This window comes from Chaetodon trifascialis, chromosome 22 (assembly GCF_039877785.1).
Source record: "Chaetodon trifascialis isolate fChaTrf1 chromosome 22, fChaTrf1.hap1, whole genome shotgun sequence".
Lineage (NCBI taxonomy): Eukaryota > Metazoa > Chordata > Actinopteri > Chaetodontiformes > Chaetodontidae > Chaetodon > Chaetodon trifascialis.
The window spans coordinates 17,353,787-17,373,069 of NC_092077.1; the positions used below are offsets into that span (position 1 = coordinate 17,353,787).

A 19,283-nucleotide genomic window follows, 5' to 3' on the forward strand; every position below is an offset into this window, starting at 1 on the left:
TCTCTCAAAGCAGCGCTTTGATCGGCTGCTCAAAGGGAGACCCAGACGATAGATGCATGTGACAGACAGTTGAACCACTGCCTCCCACATACATCTGTCTGCACCATGAAATTAAGCAGTGACAGTGGTTTGTGATTATGTGTGCTCTCCACAGTTCACTGCTTTTCATCCTTTGAAGTACCAGAACAGGAAATTAATACGGGAGGACAAGAGATATATTTATATATATTTTATTAAAAACTGTTGCCTGACAGTTTAGAATCATTGCTTATAAGAGATTTGAACTCTGATAGAGGAGAAGTTTACAAATGGTCACTGTTAATGTACAATCGTGAAGAAATGCGTGCTTAGTAGCTCCTGACGAGCATTTTCATACCAGGATGCTGCACATTTACACCTCGCTAGCCCAGATCTGACTGACGCACACATGAAATAGTATGACGACAACAGCCAAACAGCTATGTCAGTATTAACCTCTTTATTCCTTCACTAAAAAAGTAGGATTTGGGTTTCTTCAATGGTAAAATCAACTTATTTGCCCTAATGGGGTAGTGCAACATATGGCAACTTAACAAAGAAGAAACAGGCCTGGAAAATCATTGTCTTTAAAACTACAAACCCAGAGTACCCTGGCTAAAAAGTGAGTAGTCGCACAAACTGGATGCTGAAATTTATCCTTATTTAGTGAAGAATTTCAAACAGAGCACCTATATTATTGCAATTGATCTCAAAACAGGAGATATAAGGCACAATGTCTGCGAAAACAAGCATCAAAATTCAAACTGTTTTCTTCCTTTTGAGCATTTCCTTAGAAATATAGTTCATGCATACTTTCCACAGTATTTGCTCATTAAAAAGCCCATTTCCTGTAAGTAGTTTTCTTTTAAATTTACAAGAACAACGGTTTTGATGGAAACATATTTCCTAACAAACCATAACTCCCTAAACAAGTGGCAGCCTGTGCTTTTCAAACAATAAATCTTCCTATTTTATAAATATTAGCTCTTGGCTTTGATATAAAAAAAAGTCATTGTTGCTGTTTCATGTCCATATACACTGTTTTACCCACGAACCTGTGGCTAAAAAGGCAAACACACATTTTAACTGTAAGAAAAATATCTACAATACTCACGACATTTCCAGTTTTCTCCAGGATTCTGATTTTTCAACCCACGATTTAAATGTTTTGTACGTCAACGTTAAAAATACAAGAGTAAAATCTCTTAACCAGAGAGATCAACCTCAAGAGCAGAACATCAACTTCCTGTTTGCTTTGTAGAAGCTGGATTTTCACAGTAAAATCCCACCTTGTTATGTCATTAAAATCTTAAACAGATGATCCTTTGCATCCATGACTTTTGGTGTTTTTTTTTTCAATTCTGTCTTTAGATTTTATCTTAACAAAAAGTAAAGTAGCTTTTAAACTACAAAATGTGGCCAATAACAAAATGCTCAAATGAAGGCGGTCAGTTTTGAATATTTTGTTTCACACAAAAGTAGCTCCTTCATCCGTGTGCAGTGTAAAAAAAATAAAAATTAAAATAAAAAAAAATCCCAGACTTCCTTGGTTTGCTTGGCTTTAAATATTTCTGACAACTGTTCTGTCTCACTTCCACACACATGCTTCTGGACTTGACCTTTGACCCACAGCTGTGACAATCTATTAACTGTGACCTCAGCCAGCATTGCTGAGCATCAGTAGCTGTTGTTGGTAAAAAAAAAAAAAAAAAAAAATGTTGGGAGAAACAGAATAAAGCTCTGTGAGGGATAAGCAGTCTGGTTTTCCACATACAGCATGTGGCGCTCAGCAGTGGGTTTCTGTTGAAGGTAAACAGTCCATCCGGAGTCCTTCCTGAGCTGGTGACCCCTGACCTGAGATCAGCCAGGGGTCGTAAGTTGTCTATCAACTGGCTCCGGTGCTGTGATATGACTTCACTGCTGTAAAACCAGTTACTGTTCAAGAATCATTGCCTCTTGGAAGGCTTCGATCCATCTGAAGACAAAAGCACAAAACAGAAAATCAGCTACTGAAATTCAACATAATTTAAAGCTATAACTCTTGAGATTCTTCAGATTCTGCTCGTTTTCTGTCACTGATATCAGCCTCACTTTTTCCTGTCACTCTGTTCACACTGTGTCTGAGCTGCATCAGGTTCCTGCTGCTGCTGCTGCTTCACATTAAAAGCACTCAACTGGTGAAACCTGACACAGCTTTTATTACGAAACACTCAAAGGAGATTCTGTGTATTTGTCACAGAGGTTAGTGCAGACCACAGCTGTTCATCAAAAGCCCTTTTTCCACATTTCTGAATGTGGATCGGTTTTAAAGGTTCACTGTGCAGGAGCTGTTGGTCATCGTTTGTCAGCACAAACACCACCAGAAACACACACATCCTGCCCCTGAAACACAGCACGGTGCACCACCTGCAGCATCACATGGCTGCATCAGGCAGTGACTCAGGGGTGTACAAGAGCTATCTTGAAAATATTTGATCAAATAATATGTTTATTGTGCCTTAATGGCATTGTTTGTGCATGTGAACGAACAATTGGATGAGTGGCTCCAACTAGCCAGTGAGTTCAGCTGTCCTCTGTATAGCTCACTAACAGTTATTGCAGTAGACAATAATTAGATGTCATGACGATAACGTTATTACAATGCCTGGTCATCTGTGGAGCTACTGACAGCAGGCTGCAAGTCAACAGCGACTTCAGCTAGCTGCTTTTGTATTCAGACGGGGGAATTTAGTGGAGCTTCCTGAGCTTCAGGCACAGACGTCACAGATTACAACATCAGCCGGGTCGCTACCTTTCCTCCACCTGCGCCATCATTGGCTGGGGGCTACACACCCACTGCCCACAGGCTGCAGCCCTGCAGCAGAACTATGAAATGAGCAAATACAGGCAGAGTCTGCAGATGAACACACCATCACACACTTCTAGTGGGTCATCAGTGATGACTGAGTCGAAATCCTGCACAGCAGACCTTTAAATATTGCAGCAATGTGAGAGACGTTTCTGTGCTCTGCTGCTGCTGTGTGAAAACTACTCGCTCTGTTTCGCAGTTGTAATTATTACTGACTGGCTTCTTTCCTGAGTCAGCAGTTTGTTTGGCGACGCTGTAAACAGACACACAGCTGCTCTTCTGACGTGACGATGCAGCTGCTCGAGGAGCGTTTGCTGTCGCGTTAAACCGCTCTGAAATCTTTTGGATTACAACTTCAAGGCTTTGCTTTCATGCAGATACCTCTGTGCAGTGGGGATGTCGTCAGCTTTGAAGATGTAGAACAGCGTGTTTTTGTGATACAGCTTAAACTGCAACTTCTGAGCCGGCCCGTTCTTCTCCTCCCTCAGGAAAAACCCGAGCAAGGGCTGACTCTCCAAGGCCGCAACATCCTGCAGGGAGGAATAATCACTGAGCCGGAGGGTGGAAAAGCTTCACAGAGTCCAGAAGATCATAAAGTGACACGGTCTGCGTACCTCGCTGGCAGCGTAGGTGTACAGGACTTTATTCTTGATGACGAACCACAGCCTCTTCCACTGCTTCTTGTTGCCTTTTGACCTGTTTAAGTAGCCGCTCATGGAGGAGTTTTCTGTGTTGGCGGAAACCTGGAAAAACAGCAGGAGGACATTCAATCGATTCATGAAAGATGCAAAAAATGACACCAGAAAGTACTCTGCAAATCTAGAGAGTTATCGTCTGTTCCATGCCTCTTTTAGCGCAGCAGGAATTTTCTTCTGTTTTCTGGTGAAGGAGAAAGCTCCAGATTTGATCGGAGAAACTGACGTCGAAGCACAGCGGTCACCTAAAAAAGATTAAAATACAATAAATTAACCAAAAGCGAATGCTTCTACGAAAAGTAAATAATCCATATCATGTTATAAAGAATAAGTCTGATCATATTCTGTATTTTTATTATTGGTAATAATGTTAATAAAAGCCATTTAAAAGGTCAAAGTGATGTGGACCGCGTCCTCCAGAAAGCAGTAAACACAGAACTACTACACGTCCATTCGGGAGCATATTCAGGCCTTCAGGTTTTAGTTACACACACAGCAACTGTTAGTAAGATCAATTCATTGTTTAAAATATATAATTGACCGACGTCTTTCTTTTGTTCACCAGACTTCACAGCTGATTGCTGAATTTCCAGAATATCTGAAATCCTTGTTTACTTACTATTCTCCTGCAGCTTGACAAAGCAGTGATCACACACACGTGCCGGCTGGTTCTTCAAGTACTCCAGGTAGTACTTATTGGCGGAGCACGCCTGGCACACCACCTGTGAGAATCACGCGGACAGTCATGAGACGGGCTCATTAAAGCAGGTGCTGTCAGAGTAGCGGCAGTCTCGGCGGTGCAGACCTTGCCACAGGCGCGACAGTGATGCCTCCTCCAGGTCAGGGTGAACTCGCAGGTACAGATCATGCACATGGTGGCCCTCAGGTCTGGGATCCAGATGGGGGCCTTTGAACCTAAAGGGGCCCCGCTGTCAACAACACCCTCCGCCTGGGTCAAGAGAGATCGACGGTTCACGCGGACGCATTCAGGGTGCATTCAACAGCACTTCACACACACACACACACCCGCAGAGATTTACAGTTTTACCTCCTCCTGACTTCGGCTTGATATGAAGGTTATTTTCTTCTTCGTGTAGTCGTCTATGGCCTTGGCGATGGCCTCCAGCCACTCATCTCTCTCTGTAGCCGAGCTGCCAGCACAAAATACTGCAAGTCAGAACCCTCAGCGACGGCGAAAACAACCAATTCAAGTGTTTCCAGCTCACGATGTGCCACAGCTGAAGACGAGGCTGACTGAGACTGACCTGGCAGACAGGATGAAGGAGCGCTCAACGCTTTCAATGTTCAGCTCATTCTGATAGGCCTCCTGACTGGGTTTACTCACCTGGAAAACACAGCAGAAATCCATAAATAACAGATTAGCAGCAGAGATTGTGGATGACTGAAAACGTGCGAGCAGAGCTGCAAACATCAATAATTCACCACAGCCGATATCTGAACACGAGCACGTTCACAGGACAGGGAGTCAAACACAGAGCTGAGGCTCTAATAAAAAATGCAATATGGAATCAAATATTAAAAATAAAGGTGATCTAACATGGGAACAAAATCTGACAAGAGGACAGAGGCAGAGCAGGAATACTCAGACTCCACTGAGGAAAACAGAATCCAAACATTCAGAGTGAGTGTGTGGAACAAAGTGAGAGTAAAGGACTCAAACGCAGCACCTTCATCCCAGCCAGAGAGAGGACGCTGTTGAGTTTATACTGGCCAGACTGGACCGGAGTGGTGTACATGAGTGCATCATTGAACTGAAGAAACACAGAGACAAGAAAACAGACTTGAGGAGTCAGAATATAAACATGCCGCGCTTCCGTAGATGAAATTAACTCCATTTGGAGAGGAAATAGAGGAAGGAGAAACAGATAAAGGCAACACAAACTGGATTTAGTCCAAAACAATTTTCACACATTAATCGCTCACCAGAAAGAACATCCGTGGCTGCATGACCTTCCTGGACAGCTTCATGAGAGTGCCCTCCTTCAGAAACACCTGCACACACGGACGAACACATGCAGAGGCTAAACCATGAAACTAAGATTAGACTCAAAACTAATTTAAAACAAGGCCCGAAACAGGTGGAGGGAGCACGTCTGTCGTGTCGTGTGATGATTATTATCAGACATGAGACCTGCTCAGTCTGCAGTGTTTATTATTCAGTGTTTTTTATGTTTCTTTAATAAGATTTTAATGCTGTGCAGCAGCTCCGTTTGAAGTCTTTGTGTTTGAACTCTGTAAAATGTGAATTTCTGTGCAGAAAACATAAACAAGTGAATGTTGCCTTTCCGTGTCTTGTATTTATCAAATGTAGACAAAGGAAGGTTGTCTAAAAATCAATAACACGTGTATTTGTCAGAGAGTCTGTGTGTGAGTTATTCCTGGAAACACTCACTCTGCCCGGCTGGACGATCTCATGGTGGCCGTTGAGGCTGTACTGAATGTGCATCAGCTTCTGAAAGTTATCCTGGAACACAACATCGGAGCGGTGAGCAGAAACAAGAGGCTAATTCAGACAAATGGTAAAACTCGTGTGGAGTGAGGTCTTACCCCTTGTTTCATAATATCATTAGCGTGGTTGGCCACTTCTTTCACGATGCTGAGGGCAGCTGCGCGGACAGCAAACATAAAACATTAGTGCTTCTCTCTGTGTGCGTCACGAATGAGCGTCCTGGTGTGTGCTGGCCTTCATCTCACCTTGTGTGTCTTTGTAATCCTCCGAGTCTTCTGGGAGGTTCTTCAGATAATCTGGAAAAGAGCAAAGAGGTGTACATTCATTTTGACAAGAAAAGGTGGATTAGTACGCACAAAAAAGGAAAAAGAGGCTGTTCATCCACTGAAACGAGCAGAATCTGAGGTTTTAATAAAACCATGATTTGACCTGCAAGTGAACAAAACACATTATATACAGACATTTACAGCAATTTGCTATGAAGAGAGAAAACACATAATGCCTTAAAGAAGGGGCTGTAGGCCAGAACGTGCACGAGAAGAAACAAACACCAGGGGAAGACAGAAAGATAAATACTACATTTTGTAATATTTTCTTATTCGCTCTTCGTTGGTCACTGGTGGAAGGAGCAGTCACGTCCTTTACTTAAGTAAAAGTAGAAATACCAGAAAAAAATCCTCATTTTCAGTGTGTGGACAGTCTGTCCCTGTCCGTCAAAGTATTCTGAACAAGTGAAATCTGTTCTGCAGAATTTGCCTCTGATGTCAAACAGGCTTCTGTTCCTGTGATTGTCCACCAGGTGTCAGTACAGCACCGAAACCTGAACCAAAGCACAGCGGACAAGTTTCATCCACGTGTTGTCAATTAAAGACAGCCGTAACTGGATAAAGTCTTGACCTTTAGTGTGCAGAGCTTTGCAGAGCAGACGAGAAGAAGGAGAGGGAGTGTGTGAGAGTGTGTGTGTGTGTGTGTGTGTGTGTGTGTGTGTGTGTGTGTGTGTGTGTGTGTGTGTGTACCTGTGAGCAGCAGCTGGTACTGAGGGATTCTCTGCACTGGTTTCAGCAGGTAGTGTTTCAGTGCCAGGCTGGCACATCTTGAACTCATCTGAGACAAAGAAAAAACAGCAGAAAGTCGCTTACAGACGCTGAAACTCCCAGTCAACTGCTTTAGAGACAGCCAGAGGACGTTTTTCTTTTCGAATGTCTACTAAGCAACACACACAGTGAGAGCAAACACACGACCCTTTGTCCGGCTCTACCTCGAACTCTTTGACCACAGCAGCGAACGCCGTGTTCTTCCTGCACTGTTCGTCCAGCAGAGCCACGTTGTTGTCAAACTGGCGGATGTAGGTGGAGTACATCTTCAGGTAAGGACCCTTCTGGACAAAGATGTCCGACAGTGTCTGGTGATCGCTCCTGTGACCAGACGGACATAAAGAGGCGTGAAAAGCGAGTCATTCAGTGCTGTGGCAGCAAAATGCAGGAGAACATAGAGACAACAACTAAATTTACTGTCAGAGCTGCAACCAATCAATAGAAGCCTTCGCCATAACATTTCACTCATATACTTAACTACACTTTAGAAATATTGCTAAAAACGAGTCCAGCAGTGTGAGAACCGACCACGATCTGAGAGGCTGTGAACAAACCTCATGGTTAAACACATGGTGGGTAAAACACTTATTTGGAAGACAAATAACAGTGAATACACCCAAACTGTCCATTAAAAATGCTAAGTGCACTGTAAGACTGCGAGATGACAGCAACATGTTGAACCAGGAAGCTGCTCTGCAAAACCAACACGTAACGTCGACTACGGACAGTCTGGATGATGATGATGATGCCCTGATCGCTCACCTTTGTTTAAACTGCCCTTTAAGTGGTTTAAATGTGGGGTTTTCAAACTGTGAGGTGCACTTTGGAGAGCGTCCAAGTGCCTCATATTCATTAAAAAAAGTTCTCCTGCTGGAGTCATAACTCAAACACGATGCTCGTATTTTACACTCAGGGTGACCGACACGTCTCCGCCGTCCATCACCGGAGCATTTCCACAGATCCTCTTAGAAATCACAGAACTTCTAACTGCACAACTAGCCTGAGAACCATGAGATGTTCTCTTCACGATTAAAGTAATCCACTGAGAGCTTTCTGGACATCCATTAGCAGATTACAAACTGCTAACAGCGAGTTCAGCTCACTGTTAAAGGTGCCAAAATGTAAAGAAATGTAGACTAAAGAGAAAGTCACTGAACGCCTCCCCTGGACACACAGAGCCTGATATCAGACTAAGCGCTATAAATATTTTAGGCATTATTGTGTGTGTGTGTGTGTGTGTGTGTGTGTGTGTGTGTGTGTGTGTGTGTGTGTGTGTGTGTGTGTGTGTGTGTGTGTGTGTGTGTGTGTGTGTGTGTGTGTGTTTACCAGTGGGCCACTCTCTCCTCCAGCTCCCTCAGCAGGTCTCTGTTCAGCTGGTAGAGCTGCGGCAGGTAATACAGGATCTGGCTGAGGATCCGCTCATCGACCACCGGCTTCCCATTCTGACGGGTTGCCTTGGCAACAGCATCCCGAAAGTCCTGAAAAGCCGCAGAGGGTGAGGGATGTTATTTCACACGCGCACACACACACGCACAGCTGTACAGGGTGGGGTGACGCACGACGACGCAGCGTGCTGCAGGAACACCTGCTTATCGCCTCGTCAACTGGCCTCTGCCCCACATCTCCACACGCACTTTACAGCACACACACAGAGCTGAGTCAGCACTCTGTCCGGCCGGCCAACACACACATCAACCTGGAAGGAAGCAGGGAGGCCACGCAGGAGCCCCACGTCCTGGTTAATGTGTGTTTTCTCCAGAGCACGCACACACATTCATTTAGCTGTAAAATTAACACGTGATGAGAGACAACAGTCACAATCAATATCACGTCTATCAGTAACGCCTTTTTCTAGAGGTAACGTGAGGTCGTTGTCATTTATCCTGTGTCTTGTTTATCTTTATGAATGAATGGGGGCTGATGTTTAGCCTGTCCACTGCTTAAAAAGGCTGTTTTGCAAACACTTATCAATGCAGCAGTGTGAAGCATTTAGATCATTAATGCATCCATTAGAAGCAACAAACAACAACAACACGAATAACCCAAAGAGCATGAAGAGCTGAACAAAGAGCAGGGGAAAGTCGTGATGTAGAAAAAAAACACCATTCATGTTAACGGGGAAGAGAAACGCCGCCCACTTTCAGTCCCCTCCCCTCCTTCAGGTGAACTCAAACTACCGTCTCATATTCGCAAAACACACACACACACACACACACACACACACACACACACACACACACACACACACACACACACACACACACACACACACACACTTTGGTCACAAATAAACCAACTTCAAAAAGGGACAAAAAAAATGTAAACATCGGTTGGATGACTCGCCACAAGCATGCACACACATGGTCACCCACGCACCCACCTGCACACACACACACACACACACACACACACACACACACACACACACACACACACACACACACACACACACACACACACACACACACACACACACACACACACACACACACACACAGGATTGTCTAAGGCATGTGTGTGTCTGGAGGTCGTCTCTGCGGCCTGAGGAAGCAGCTGCTGCTTGGCCAGGCCGCCCGCGGACACACAAGAATGCCATCTGACCTCTTTTCTTGGACAGAGCTCCGCGCCTCGCCCTCCCCCCGTCAGCCACGGGACGGCCTTTTCTACTTTTCGCTAAAGCCACGTCTGAGGCCCCAGACAGGTGGGCCCTCCACCCTCGGTGCGGGTTTAACCCTCTCACCTGGGATTCCCCTCGGGACAGACCGTCTACGGAGTCTGTCCTCCACATGCACATAAACAAAGGCAGAGCTGTCAGACGTTCCAAGTGGACTTAAAAGACACAAAAGTACAGAAGAAAAAACACAGGAAGTCGTTTCTACACATCAGAGCTCATGTCCACAGAGCTGGACAAAGACAACCTAAACAAACCAACAGTGACGTTAGGAGACCAGCCTGATGTCACCATCCGGACGTCACTGCGTCACAAAGTTCCTGTTAGCCTTCACTCAAAACAGAGAAGCGTGCAACGCGAAGGGTGATACGACGGCATCGAGCATTTGTGTGGAGACAACTCTGAGCAGAACACGTGCGGCTGTCAGGGAACTCTGACGGCAGCTCAGAAAAACTTGCGATCAGTCGCAGTTATCAAAGAAAATATGCAGAATTACTGCGACAGGATTTTAACGCATGCTAAAATATAACATCAACAAAGGAAGAAGAAGAGTTTGTCCTTAAACTTCATTAAACTGGCAACAGATGAGTAAAGAGACAAGGAAAATATCTGGAATATGGACAAAAACCAGGATGACTTTATTTATGCACAGGATTAATGTCTTTTATCACACCGATGTGAGCGAGCTGCAGCCGTCGACGGCTGGATCGTTCTGCAGAAAGCTTGCTGACATTACCTCCTCCTCTTCTTCACAATGCGATTACACGTTAGCATGCCAGGCTCGCCGTCCCTTCCCGTCGTCCTGTGCACCAGCACCTGCTGCTGATTGGTTCGAGCCACTTTGTTTGCTTACCATTTCCAGAGCCGGGGCTGAGTGCGGACCCCCTCATTTAACATGACATTATCAATAAAAATCGAGCTGGGAAACAGATTTCGGCATTTTAACGACACAGCTCCCCCCCAACAGGGCCAAACCTTAGCTGAAGACAAGCTAATAAGTCTCTGTTGAACTCACTCACGCTCTTTTTCTTGCGCGCACACACACACGCACACACACACACTCTGGCCTGACAGCGCTCCCCGTCATTGGGCTGATCAAAGCGCCGCCTGCCCACTTGCGGCCATGCGTTCGCCTGCCCACTGCCGCCCCCAGGAAACCAGAAACCCCCAACGCAGCAGCTTTAAAAGCCTCAGCTGTGAAGCAGCGGCGTTATTCAACTCTGAACGGGCGCTTGAGCAAAGACAACACGAGCCAAGACCTCATTAATTCGTGTCCATCGCTTGGAAAAAGCTTTGATCGTCGTTCAAAACACTCATGTGCACGGGTGAGAAAACGCTGAGTGCAGAAACAACTCGTAAAAATGTTCCTTTAGTGTAACTCTTGAGAAAATAAGACACTTACTATGTGAAGAAGCTTCAGGACATCCACAAACCTGATGACAGAGCAGAAAAACATCCGTTACGAGCTTGAAGTTCAGCACATTTGGGCTTTTTTTTTGATTGCAGCAGTGACTGCTTACACTTTCTCTGAGCTCATGATCTCCTGGGCGATGTGCACCACCTTCTTCCTCTTCATCTCATCCTCTTGCTGAAAAAGGGGAGAAATCAGTTAAGCAGCGCGACAGAAAAGCCAACAGCGACCGACTTCGCCAAAGCACGACGCCGATCACTCACAGGCTCACTGCAAATCACCATGATGACCGGATCCCGTTCCGAGCATCAGGGTCGAGTTTACAGCCCTCCAAACAAGCTCGACCGGGCCTGACAGAGCAGCACCGACCTCTCCCTTCTCCCCCTCTCTCCCTCTCCCTGTGTCTTTCTCTTGGTGTGTGTTGTTGAATGGTAATGGGGCGGTCTCTCAGTGACTTAATTTGGACAGCGGCCTTGGCCCCCGTCTGACTGAAATGTCCTACTGGTCTCACTGGAGCCTGTATTTGCGATACCCCGGAGCTCTGAGTGGCCTCAGACACAGGCGCTGACAGTATCATGGAGAGGGTCACACAGGACGATGAAAGAAAGAAAAAACCTCTTTCAGTCAGTGACAGAGCTATTCCTGAGCCTGTTACCTTCTGTGTTTGCCCCCCCCCCCCTTAACACACACACACACACACACACACACACACACACACACACACACACACACACACACACACACACACACACACACACACACACACACACACACACACACACACACACACACACACACACCTCTTCTGGAAAGCTGTGACAGGCAGTGAACACACTTGGCAGCAAACGTGTGCACAATCTCCGGCTCGGTCGGTGATACGAGGCGTCATTGTCAGGCGTTAATGTGTTGGCATGGCGTCTGAAAAGCAGCTGATTTTCACAGCGTCAAACTTCTTCAGAGTAAGAAAAGAAAACGGCTCCTGTGACTGTTTCAACATTCACATCATTACATTATTATTACTGATGCATGAGAGAGAGCGCGGAGCATTTTGCTGTTTTTCTTTTTTAAGCTCTGAGCTTTTCTGTTTTATGTGTTTGCAGATGTAACAGATTTCGGCTTTGAACTGTTGGTCAGATGAAACCAACGTGAAGACATCACCTTGGGCTGTTTTGGTGTTTTGGACTGGCAAATCTTTCAGCTTCATTCTTATGCACACCTAATTATTTTATCGCTTTATCGTCTTTGCTGCTTCACGCCTCAGAGGAGGTGACTGATTACCTGTCGGTCTGCCTCGTCCAGGTGCTCCTTGCTGGAGGTGGAGCTGCTGTCCTCTTCGTCTGAGCTGTGGATCTCCTCCTCCTCAGAGTGGACGTCCTGCCTCAGCCAGTCACTGCTGGCCACACGTTCAACGCCACAAACAGACAGAGCGACAGTCAGAGGAAGATTCGATCATGGTTCTTCATGATCCGATTAAATGAGAGGCGCACATTCAGTACAAGGAAGCAGACACAAATCTGAAGGAGACATCATCAGCGGAGGCTTGTGATTGGTTCAATCGCCGTGTCTCAACACAGACGTGTCTGCATGTCCCTGAAAGGTTACGAGGTCTTGAGGCGGGAAACTGGCCTGAATATCGAGCATGCTCCCAGTCACACATGACTCCAAGCAGGAAATGTTCTGCATTTGAGCAGTGACCCAACGATACACAACCAACGACGACGAATCTTTGAACTGAGACTCTGCTGTGTCTTTATCAAGCGTGCTGCTGGCAGACAACCCGCCGGCTCGACTCTACCCACAAACCTCCGCCAGGTCAGTACAAGCAGCAACATGTGTTTGTGTGTCACTAATGTTTTGATCAAGCTCTCGTCTGTAGATTTAAGCTGTCTGATTTCAGGCAGGAGGATTTGGTGTGTTTTGTTGTGGCTTCTTCTTCTGCGGCCTGGTGCTGCTGTTTCTCTGCATTTCCTGCAGCAGCCTGTGCACGGAGCGAGAGGAGTGATGGCTCAGAATAAATATTAGATAGGAAAGACTGTGGGACTCCAGAAACTCTCACATTTCCTTTCACTCTCATCAGCAATAGCCCACTCTCTCCACTTCCTTGTTTTTCTTCCCGGCCTCCCGACAGCCTCTTTTACCTAAATCGCAAGACGCACTCACTCTTCCTCGGCTTCTTTCTCCCTCATGCTTTCTCTATAGCGGAGCATTCCAACACACTGGGTCAGGCACAGAGCGCCACTTGTTTACAGCCTGAGGGTACTTACATAAACCTAACAGGCTCAGATGCCTGGGAAACACTACAGATCCACTCTCTCTCCTCTCCAGCACACAAACACCGAGCTAACCGCTCTGCATACCAGACAGAATTAAGAAGCAGGGAACATCTTAATTGTTCTAACGGCCGGTTTCACACCGGTGTGCCTCACCGTCACCTAACGCGGCCTCGACTTCATCGCCGTCCGACAGCAGAAACATGCCGCCTATGATGGGAACAGCTCCTCATCATAACAGTCTGGGCCTCCTGTCGAGAGAAGAGTGGCTCTGCGGGATCTTAATATAGCCTGAATGTGACTGAGAAGCCAGCGGCGAAGAGATTAGTCGAAACAATTAATCAGTTGTTGAAAAAAGAAGCGATAAATGACTCGATGATGAACACAATCGTGAGCTGCAGCTCAATTTAAAAGCACTTCTGATGCGTTATCATCACTGCAGAGGTAATCTGTTGGACAAACATTAACAAATAATTAATTCATGCTATGGCCTTCTGTGCTCTGTGGCAGACAGAAACTGGTTCACTGCTGGAGGTTTGGAGGTTGTTGATCTTCCCACAATAAATCAACTCCAGTTTACTTAACGAGATACTGTCATTATGTACTTATATCTGTTCTGTTCAATGTTCTTTACAGCATGTCCCTCTTTTTTATCTTCAGCTTAAATATTTTGCTTTCCTTAAATATTTCTCTCCCTCGGCGTGCAGCTCTCTGCAAACCGCCGCGTTTCTATAGGCGTGAGGCAAAACGGTGACGGCAAACAAAAGTCACTTCACATGTTCTCACGGAGACACGGCGGAGAAAAACAGAGTGATGAGGTTAGGACGAGGCTAAACACAGTGCGAGGGCGGCCAGCCTGAGGAGGAGGAGGCTGGTGGTTGCTGGAGGTTTATTTTCCCTGTTCTAGAGAGCTGTGTGGCGTTTCTGCGATTCTCAGACATTTCCTGCCCCGGCCACTGAAAATAACCCACAGGAAAACAGGCCGACCTGCTGCACATCAATGCTCTATTCAAATTCAGCCACTGGCTCAAAGGCTGACTTTCACCATCCTGTAAACACAAACCGCTAATGTCACCTGTGCAACCTGTCGCACACGGCGGCTGAAGCTGCAGGTCAGCTGTAATGACAGGGAGGCGGCAGGAGTTAAGTGCTGCACTGCAGGTCTGGACCTCGGGCCTACGTCCACTTTCAGGCTCTTTTTCCTCTCACACACGCAAACAAGCAGCCATTGTTCATCGTAGTGTGAAAATGTCTTTTTTCTTGAACTGGGAAATTTCATGGACAATGGCTGTTTAACAGCCATGTTTCCAGAGGTTGTTCTGACAGACGATAAATCAGCTTTAGATACACCAGTTACTGCTGAAAGAAAGAAGAATTCAAACTAATTAATTTATTAGGTGGTCAACAATATATCATCAATTCTAATAACTGATTAATGGTTTAAGTAACTTAGGACAAACATTTTTTCTGTTTCCAGCATCTTGAATGTGACATTAGCTTCTTTTCTGTGTTTTCTGTCAATATTTGGGGGTTTTGGCCTGAACATAAATGAGCTCTGGCGGCCTGGAGGGAAAGGCAACGTTCCAGGCTTGAATCCAGCTTTATGTTGTCCGTCTCTCTCTTTCCTACATTATTCTCATCTTTCATAATAAATGCATGAAGTGACAGAAAGAAATACTGAAAACAGACCGACCCATCAAGAATAAAAAGAATGATTAGCTGCGTCACAAACTTGTAGACATGTGAAATAGCGTACCTCTCGTACTCATGGTCCTGGTATCTGTGATATGGATCCTGGACCTCGTAGATGTCTGAATCGGCGGCGTCGGGGTCGTGAGGCCAGCCCAGCCTCGCACTGTGAAACGGCAGGTTCATGTACTCAGGGATCTCCTCATACAGAGGCACGTTCTCATACTCTACTGACTCTTCTCCACCTTCTCCACAGATATCAGCCTCCCCTATGCAGCTCTTGGGCCGCTCCAGGCTTTTCTTCCCCCTGTTTGACTCCACGCTGGTACAGTCCAGAGACTGGCCCCCCTTGGCCAGCAGCTTTGGCAGCATCTTGACAGACAGCCTGAGCTCCAGCAGCTTCCGGAAAGAGATGCTCCTCTTTTGAGAGTCGGCCCGGGTTGCCAGGTCGGCTGCAGAGAAGGACTGCGCCCTCTGCTTGCCCCCCAAAGCCGGCGCTCGGCTCTTTGGCGGCACGCTGCTCCTGGTGGGCATCTGCCGGCTGAAGAAGGTGACGCAGGGTCGGGTGAAGCGCCAGGCTGTTTTCTCCTGAGGAGGTGCGGGCAGCTCCCTCATGGGGGTGTTAGCATGTGGAGGCGCAGGAGGGCAGATGGAGGGTGGTGGGGGCGCCGGCAGGCTGTGTCTCTGAGGTTTTCTGGGCGGCGCCCTCGGCGACTGCTGGTCCTCGGTGGAGAAGGCCTTCCTCGTGTTCGCCAGCGGAGGGTGACAGCCCAGTTTGATCTGCTTGGGGAGGCTGTGAGTGATTGGGTAGCGCTCAAAGTCGCCGTACCCATCCTCTTCATCCTCCTGCACCCGGTGCTCCTCGTCCTCTTTCTTGTGGCTCATGGAGTCAGGTTGGGAGAGCAAGACTAAGGAGTGGGAGGTGTTTTTGTTTAGAGAGGGAGGCATGTGGACTGTCCTGTGGAGGCGAGGAGAAAGGGAGGTCTGTCGAGGAGGGGGGACGGGCGCGTTGGCCTCTTCATCTCCCAAACCTGAGTCTTTGTGGGGTAAAAGGTCGTCACATGTGTCCTGTTTCAGCTCCTCGCCCTCAAAACTGAGAGACAGACCAGTTAGACTCAGTGTCCCCTCAGCCTCTCGTATCTCAAGCCCCCGTTTTTGATCCTCCGCCACCTGATCCTGGGCACCGCCCTCCATGCCATCTTGCCTCACCAGAGCCGGCTTTTTAAGTTTACGCGGTTGAGGGATCGGGAGAGGCTTACTGGGGGCAGCAGGGACCTGCAGGTCAGGGTGTGACCTGGGGGGAGACGCTGTGCCGACAGGCTCACCGTGTTCTACCTGAGAGTTTTCTGCGGAGGATTCGTGAGCAGCGACGCTTGGAGAGACAATGATGCTGCCTGCAACATCACAGGCTGATTGAGAGTCTGTTAAATCTGTGTTTTCAGTCTGAACATCCGCTTTTGAAACATCAGACTCAGCAGCAGCAGCACTTTCCTGATGTTTTACAGTCTCTGAAGCTTTCCCCTTCTGCTCCTCTTTGTTGACCAAAACCTTATCCAGGTGCCTCTGTCTTTGAGGTTTATCCCTGGGCTTTCTGCTCACCCCTCCGCCTTCACTCTTCTCTGCAGCTACGCCCTCCTCCTGCTGTTCCGCTTTCTCTTGTGGCCTCGTCCCTGCGAATCCTTCTGTAGAAATCCCATTCTGCAACAGCTCTTTGTGCAAATCGCTCCCAATCTCAGCCGCGCTTCCGTTTTCCAGACGATGGTACTGGGAACAGTCCTCGAGCCCACAGGAGCAGGTGGGGATGATGTAATCCGATTCACATTTGATCGTCTCTGATAAAATCCCATTTTTGGAGTTGAGAAGCGAGAGGCTATCACCTAAAGCCTCCTCCTGTTCCTGAGATAGGATAAGGGGTTCGCTTGGTTTGGGTGGTGGGGCTGAAACAGGGGGAGACGAGGCTGTGGATTTGGGAATGCATGGTTTGGGAGCAACAGCCGGTTTTGTCCTCTTGAGAGTAGATGGGGACGGTTGGGAGATGACCGAAGACTGAGAGAGGAGACCTGGTTTGGGGGCGATGGGCGGGGGAGAGGGTTTGGTGGCCGCAGGGAGTTTAGGTTTGGGAGCTAATGGAGGCTTCTTCACACCTGCACATGAAGAAGAAGGAGGAGATTTACAGGAAAGTCAAAAATCATTTCCTCACACTTCCTTTGGAGTGAATCATGCATCACAAACACTGCACATAAAAACACGCTTCATCCACCCCTCCGTGAATATAAGCTGCGACAGCTGCCAGCTGTGGTTAAACCCAGGGGCAAGAGGTCAGTCTTAGGGTCAGAGGGGAAGAACTGAGGGTTGGAGTTATGCGCAAAATAAATTCCAGGATCAAAATTAGGATCTGTAGCTTTAACAAAATGATGGCACTCTTGTCACATCTGCTCAACCATGCTGATTTATCTTTAAGTAATTATCTGAGACATGAGTTGTGAAGGGCTTACAACACACTGGTGGCAGCAAATACAAAGGAAAACTGGATCATTCAATTCAGATTCACACGTGTTGTCCCGTCCTTCCTGCTCTTCAGAAGTGTGACATGCCTGCACTTCTTACAGCAACCCATATTACAGCTATAACAAGTGGTTTTCTGCCGTGTTCTTGTATTTGTAAAAGTCATATTTTATGACTACTAAACTACCAAATATATACTCTGAATAAATTCTAATGTTATACTAATATTTGAAGTTGATGAGACACTCTCACTGGGATTATCTTGGTTAAATAAAGTTTCAATAAAAAACAGAGGCTCCACACCAATAAAAAGCTGTGAATTGTGATTGTAGGCCATATTTTCCGCTCTACTGGCTGAAACTCTTGGCTGGCCGACACCACGAGAAGTGGAGTCATCGAGCGGATGTTTCCGAAAAGGCCAACGACCAAAAAACCGCTCTGCCTCCGATACATGCTGCTCTGACTTTGCAGGCAGCGCCTCGCCAAACTCCGTTCAAAAAACACTGAATATACCATTACTGGGCTTAAAAACAAAAATATCTACATAAAGGGGCAGTAATTATCTATGTCTACTAATCAGTGAGAGTTGCTTTTTAATTCGGCATACACCTTCTCAAAAAATGTCAACTTTAAACGGTGGTTCACCCACATTTATAACAAAATTCATCATTGATTGCGATGACGAGCGGGGAGAACCAATTCAAAACTTGATCCAGCTGTTACTTTGTCGTTTATCTATATGCCGAATTTGACACGAGAGTAATCAGAGTTCATAAACGGTGTCCTCAGAGATACTAAGACGACCAGACAAACAGATTTTTGAGCGGAATTTGGCCTTATGTTGTGGCTATGATAGGCACCGCCAGGTATCTGGACTAAAACAGCTCATGTCGTGGAAAGAGCAATCATAGAAAATAGGGGAAAAAGCCTCTATGGCACTTGTCCAATTTAGTGACACGAATTCACCAAGGACACAACTCTTCGTCACAGCAAATGTTAACTGTTTTATAGGATATGTTAACAGTGCAGTGTATGATCGAGTCCGACTTGTTGCATCAACAGCAGGACAGATGTTTTAAGACAAAGGATTTAACCCCCTCCAGCTCCAACAGTAGCTGTAATATCCAACGGAAAGGGACATTTTTGATTGTGAGTTATGATGGCGTTTTTAGAAAGCGCTCAAATTGAAGCCTTTCCTCTTTTATACATCTCTGAAAGCTGTTATTAAGAAAAACTGTAATTAGCTAACTGTGGCTGAGTAAAAATAGAGTGGATGCTACCGTCCGCTATAACATTCAATCTGCAAACTTTTTCAGTCTCTGCCAATAAACTCGAGAAGTATTTGTCACTTTATTTAGTTTTAGCTAACCTTAACGGGCGCTTGCACAGCAGGGTTGTGCTAAGTTAAGTTAGCTCCCCCACGAAACAAACCTGTGCTCATGACTCCCGACTTGCTCCTTTCTCCATGAGTAAATATGCTTTCAATGGAATTGCGAGAAAATCTGCGCTTTTTTCTCCTTCGACACCATTGTCAGTTTGAAGTCCACTCCACGGAGAAAACATGCAGATCCATCGCTGTTGTCCCTTATCCCGCCAGCGGATGCTCGGATAA

The 19,283-nt window shown here is 46.5% G+C and overlaps 1 protein-coding gene across 1 annotated transcript; it reads right to left on the bottom strand.

Annotated features, from left to right (window-relative positions):
* Positions 1 to 214: 214 nt before the first annotated feature.
* fgd6 (FYVE, RhoGEF and PH domain containing 6) lies at positions 215 to 19,231 on the bottom strand. The gene is made up of 21 exons (XM_070991784.1): positions 19,103 to 19,231; positions 15,234 to 17,310; positions 12,486 to 12,597; positions 11,317 to 11,384; positions 11,199 to 11,229; positions 8,452 to 8,603; positions 7,290 to 7,446; positions 7,048 to 7,135; positions 6,277 to 6,327; positions 6,130 to 6,188; positions 5,975 to 6,046; positions 5,506 to 5,574; positions 5,250 to 5,333; positions 4,827 to 4,906; positions 4,610 to 4,712; positions 4,367 to 4,510; positions 4,181 to 4,283; positions 3,712 to 3,806; positions 3,481 to 3,609; positions 3,248 to 3,396; positions 215 to 1,993 (listed from the first exon to the last, which is right to left on the bottom strand). The coding sequence occupies exons 1-21, from the start codon at positions 19,110 to 19,112 to the stop codon at positions 1,951 to 1,953; spliced, it is 3,876 nt and encodes a 1,291-aa protein (XP_070847885.1). The 5' UTR covers positions 19,113 to 19,231; the 3' UTR covers positions 215 to 1,950.
* Positions 19,232 to 19,283: the final 52 nt, after the last annotated feature.

Coding starts and splice junctions, on each gene's coding strand:
- fgd6 (XM_070991784.1), bottom strand. Junction 5,575..5,974: donor AGATCGTCCAGCCGGGCAGA/GTGAGTGTTTCC, acceptor CCGTGTGTGCAG/GTGTTTCTGAAGGAGGGCAC. Junction 1,994..3,247: donor GACATCCCCACTGCACAGAG/GTATCTGCATGA, acceptor TTTTGTCTTCAG/ATGGATCGAAGCCTTCCAAG.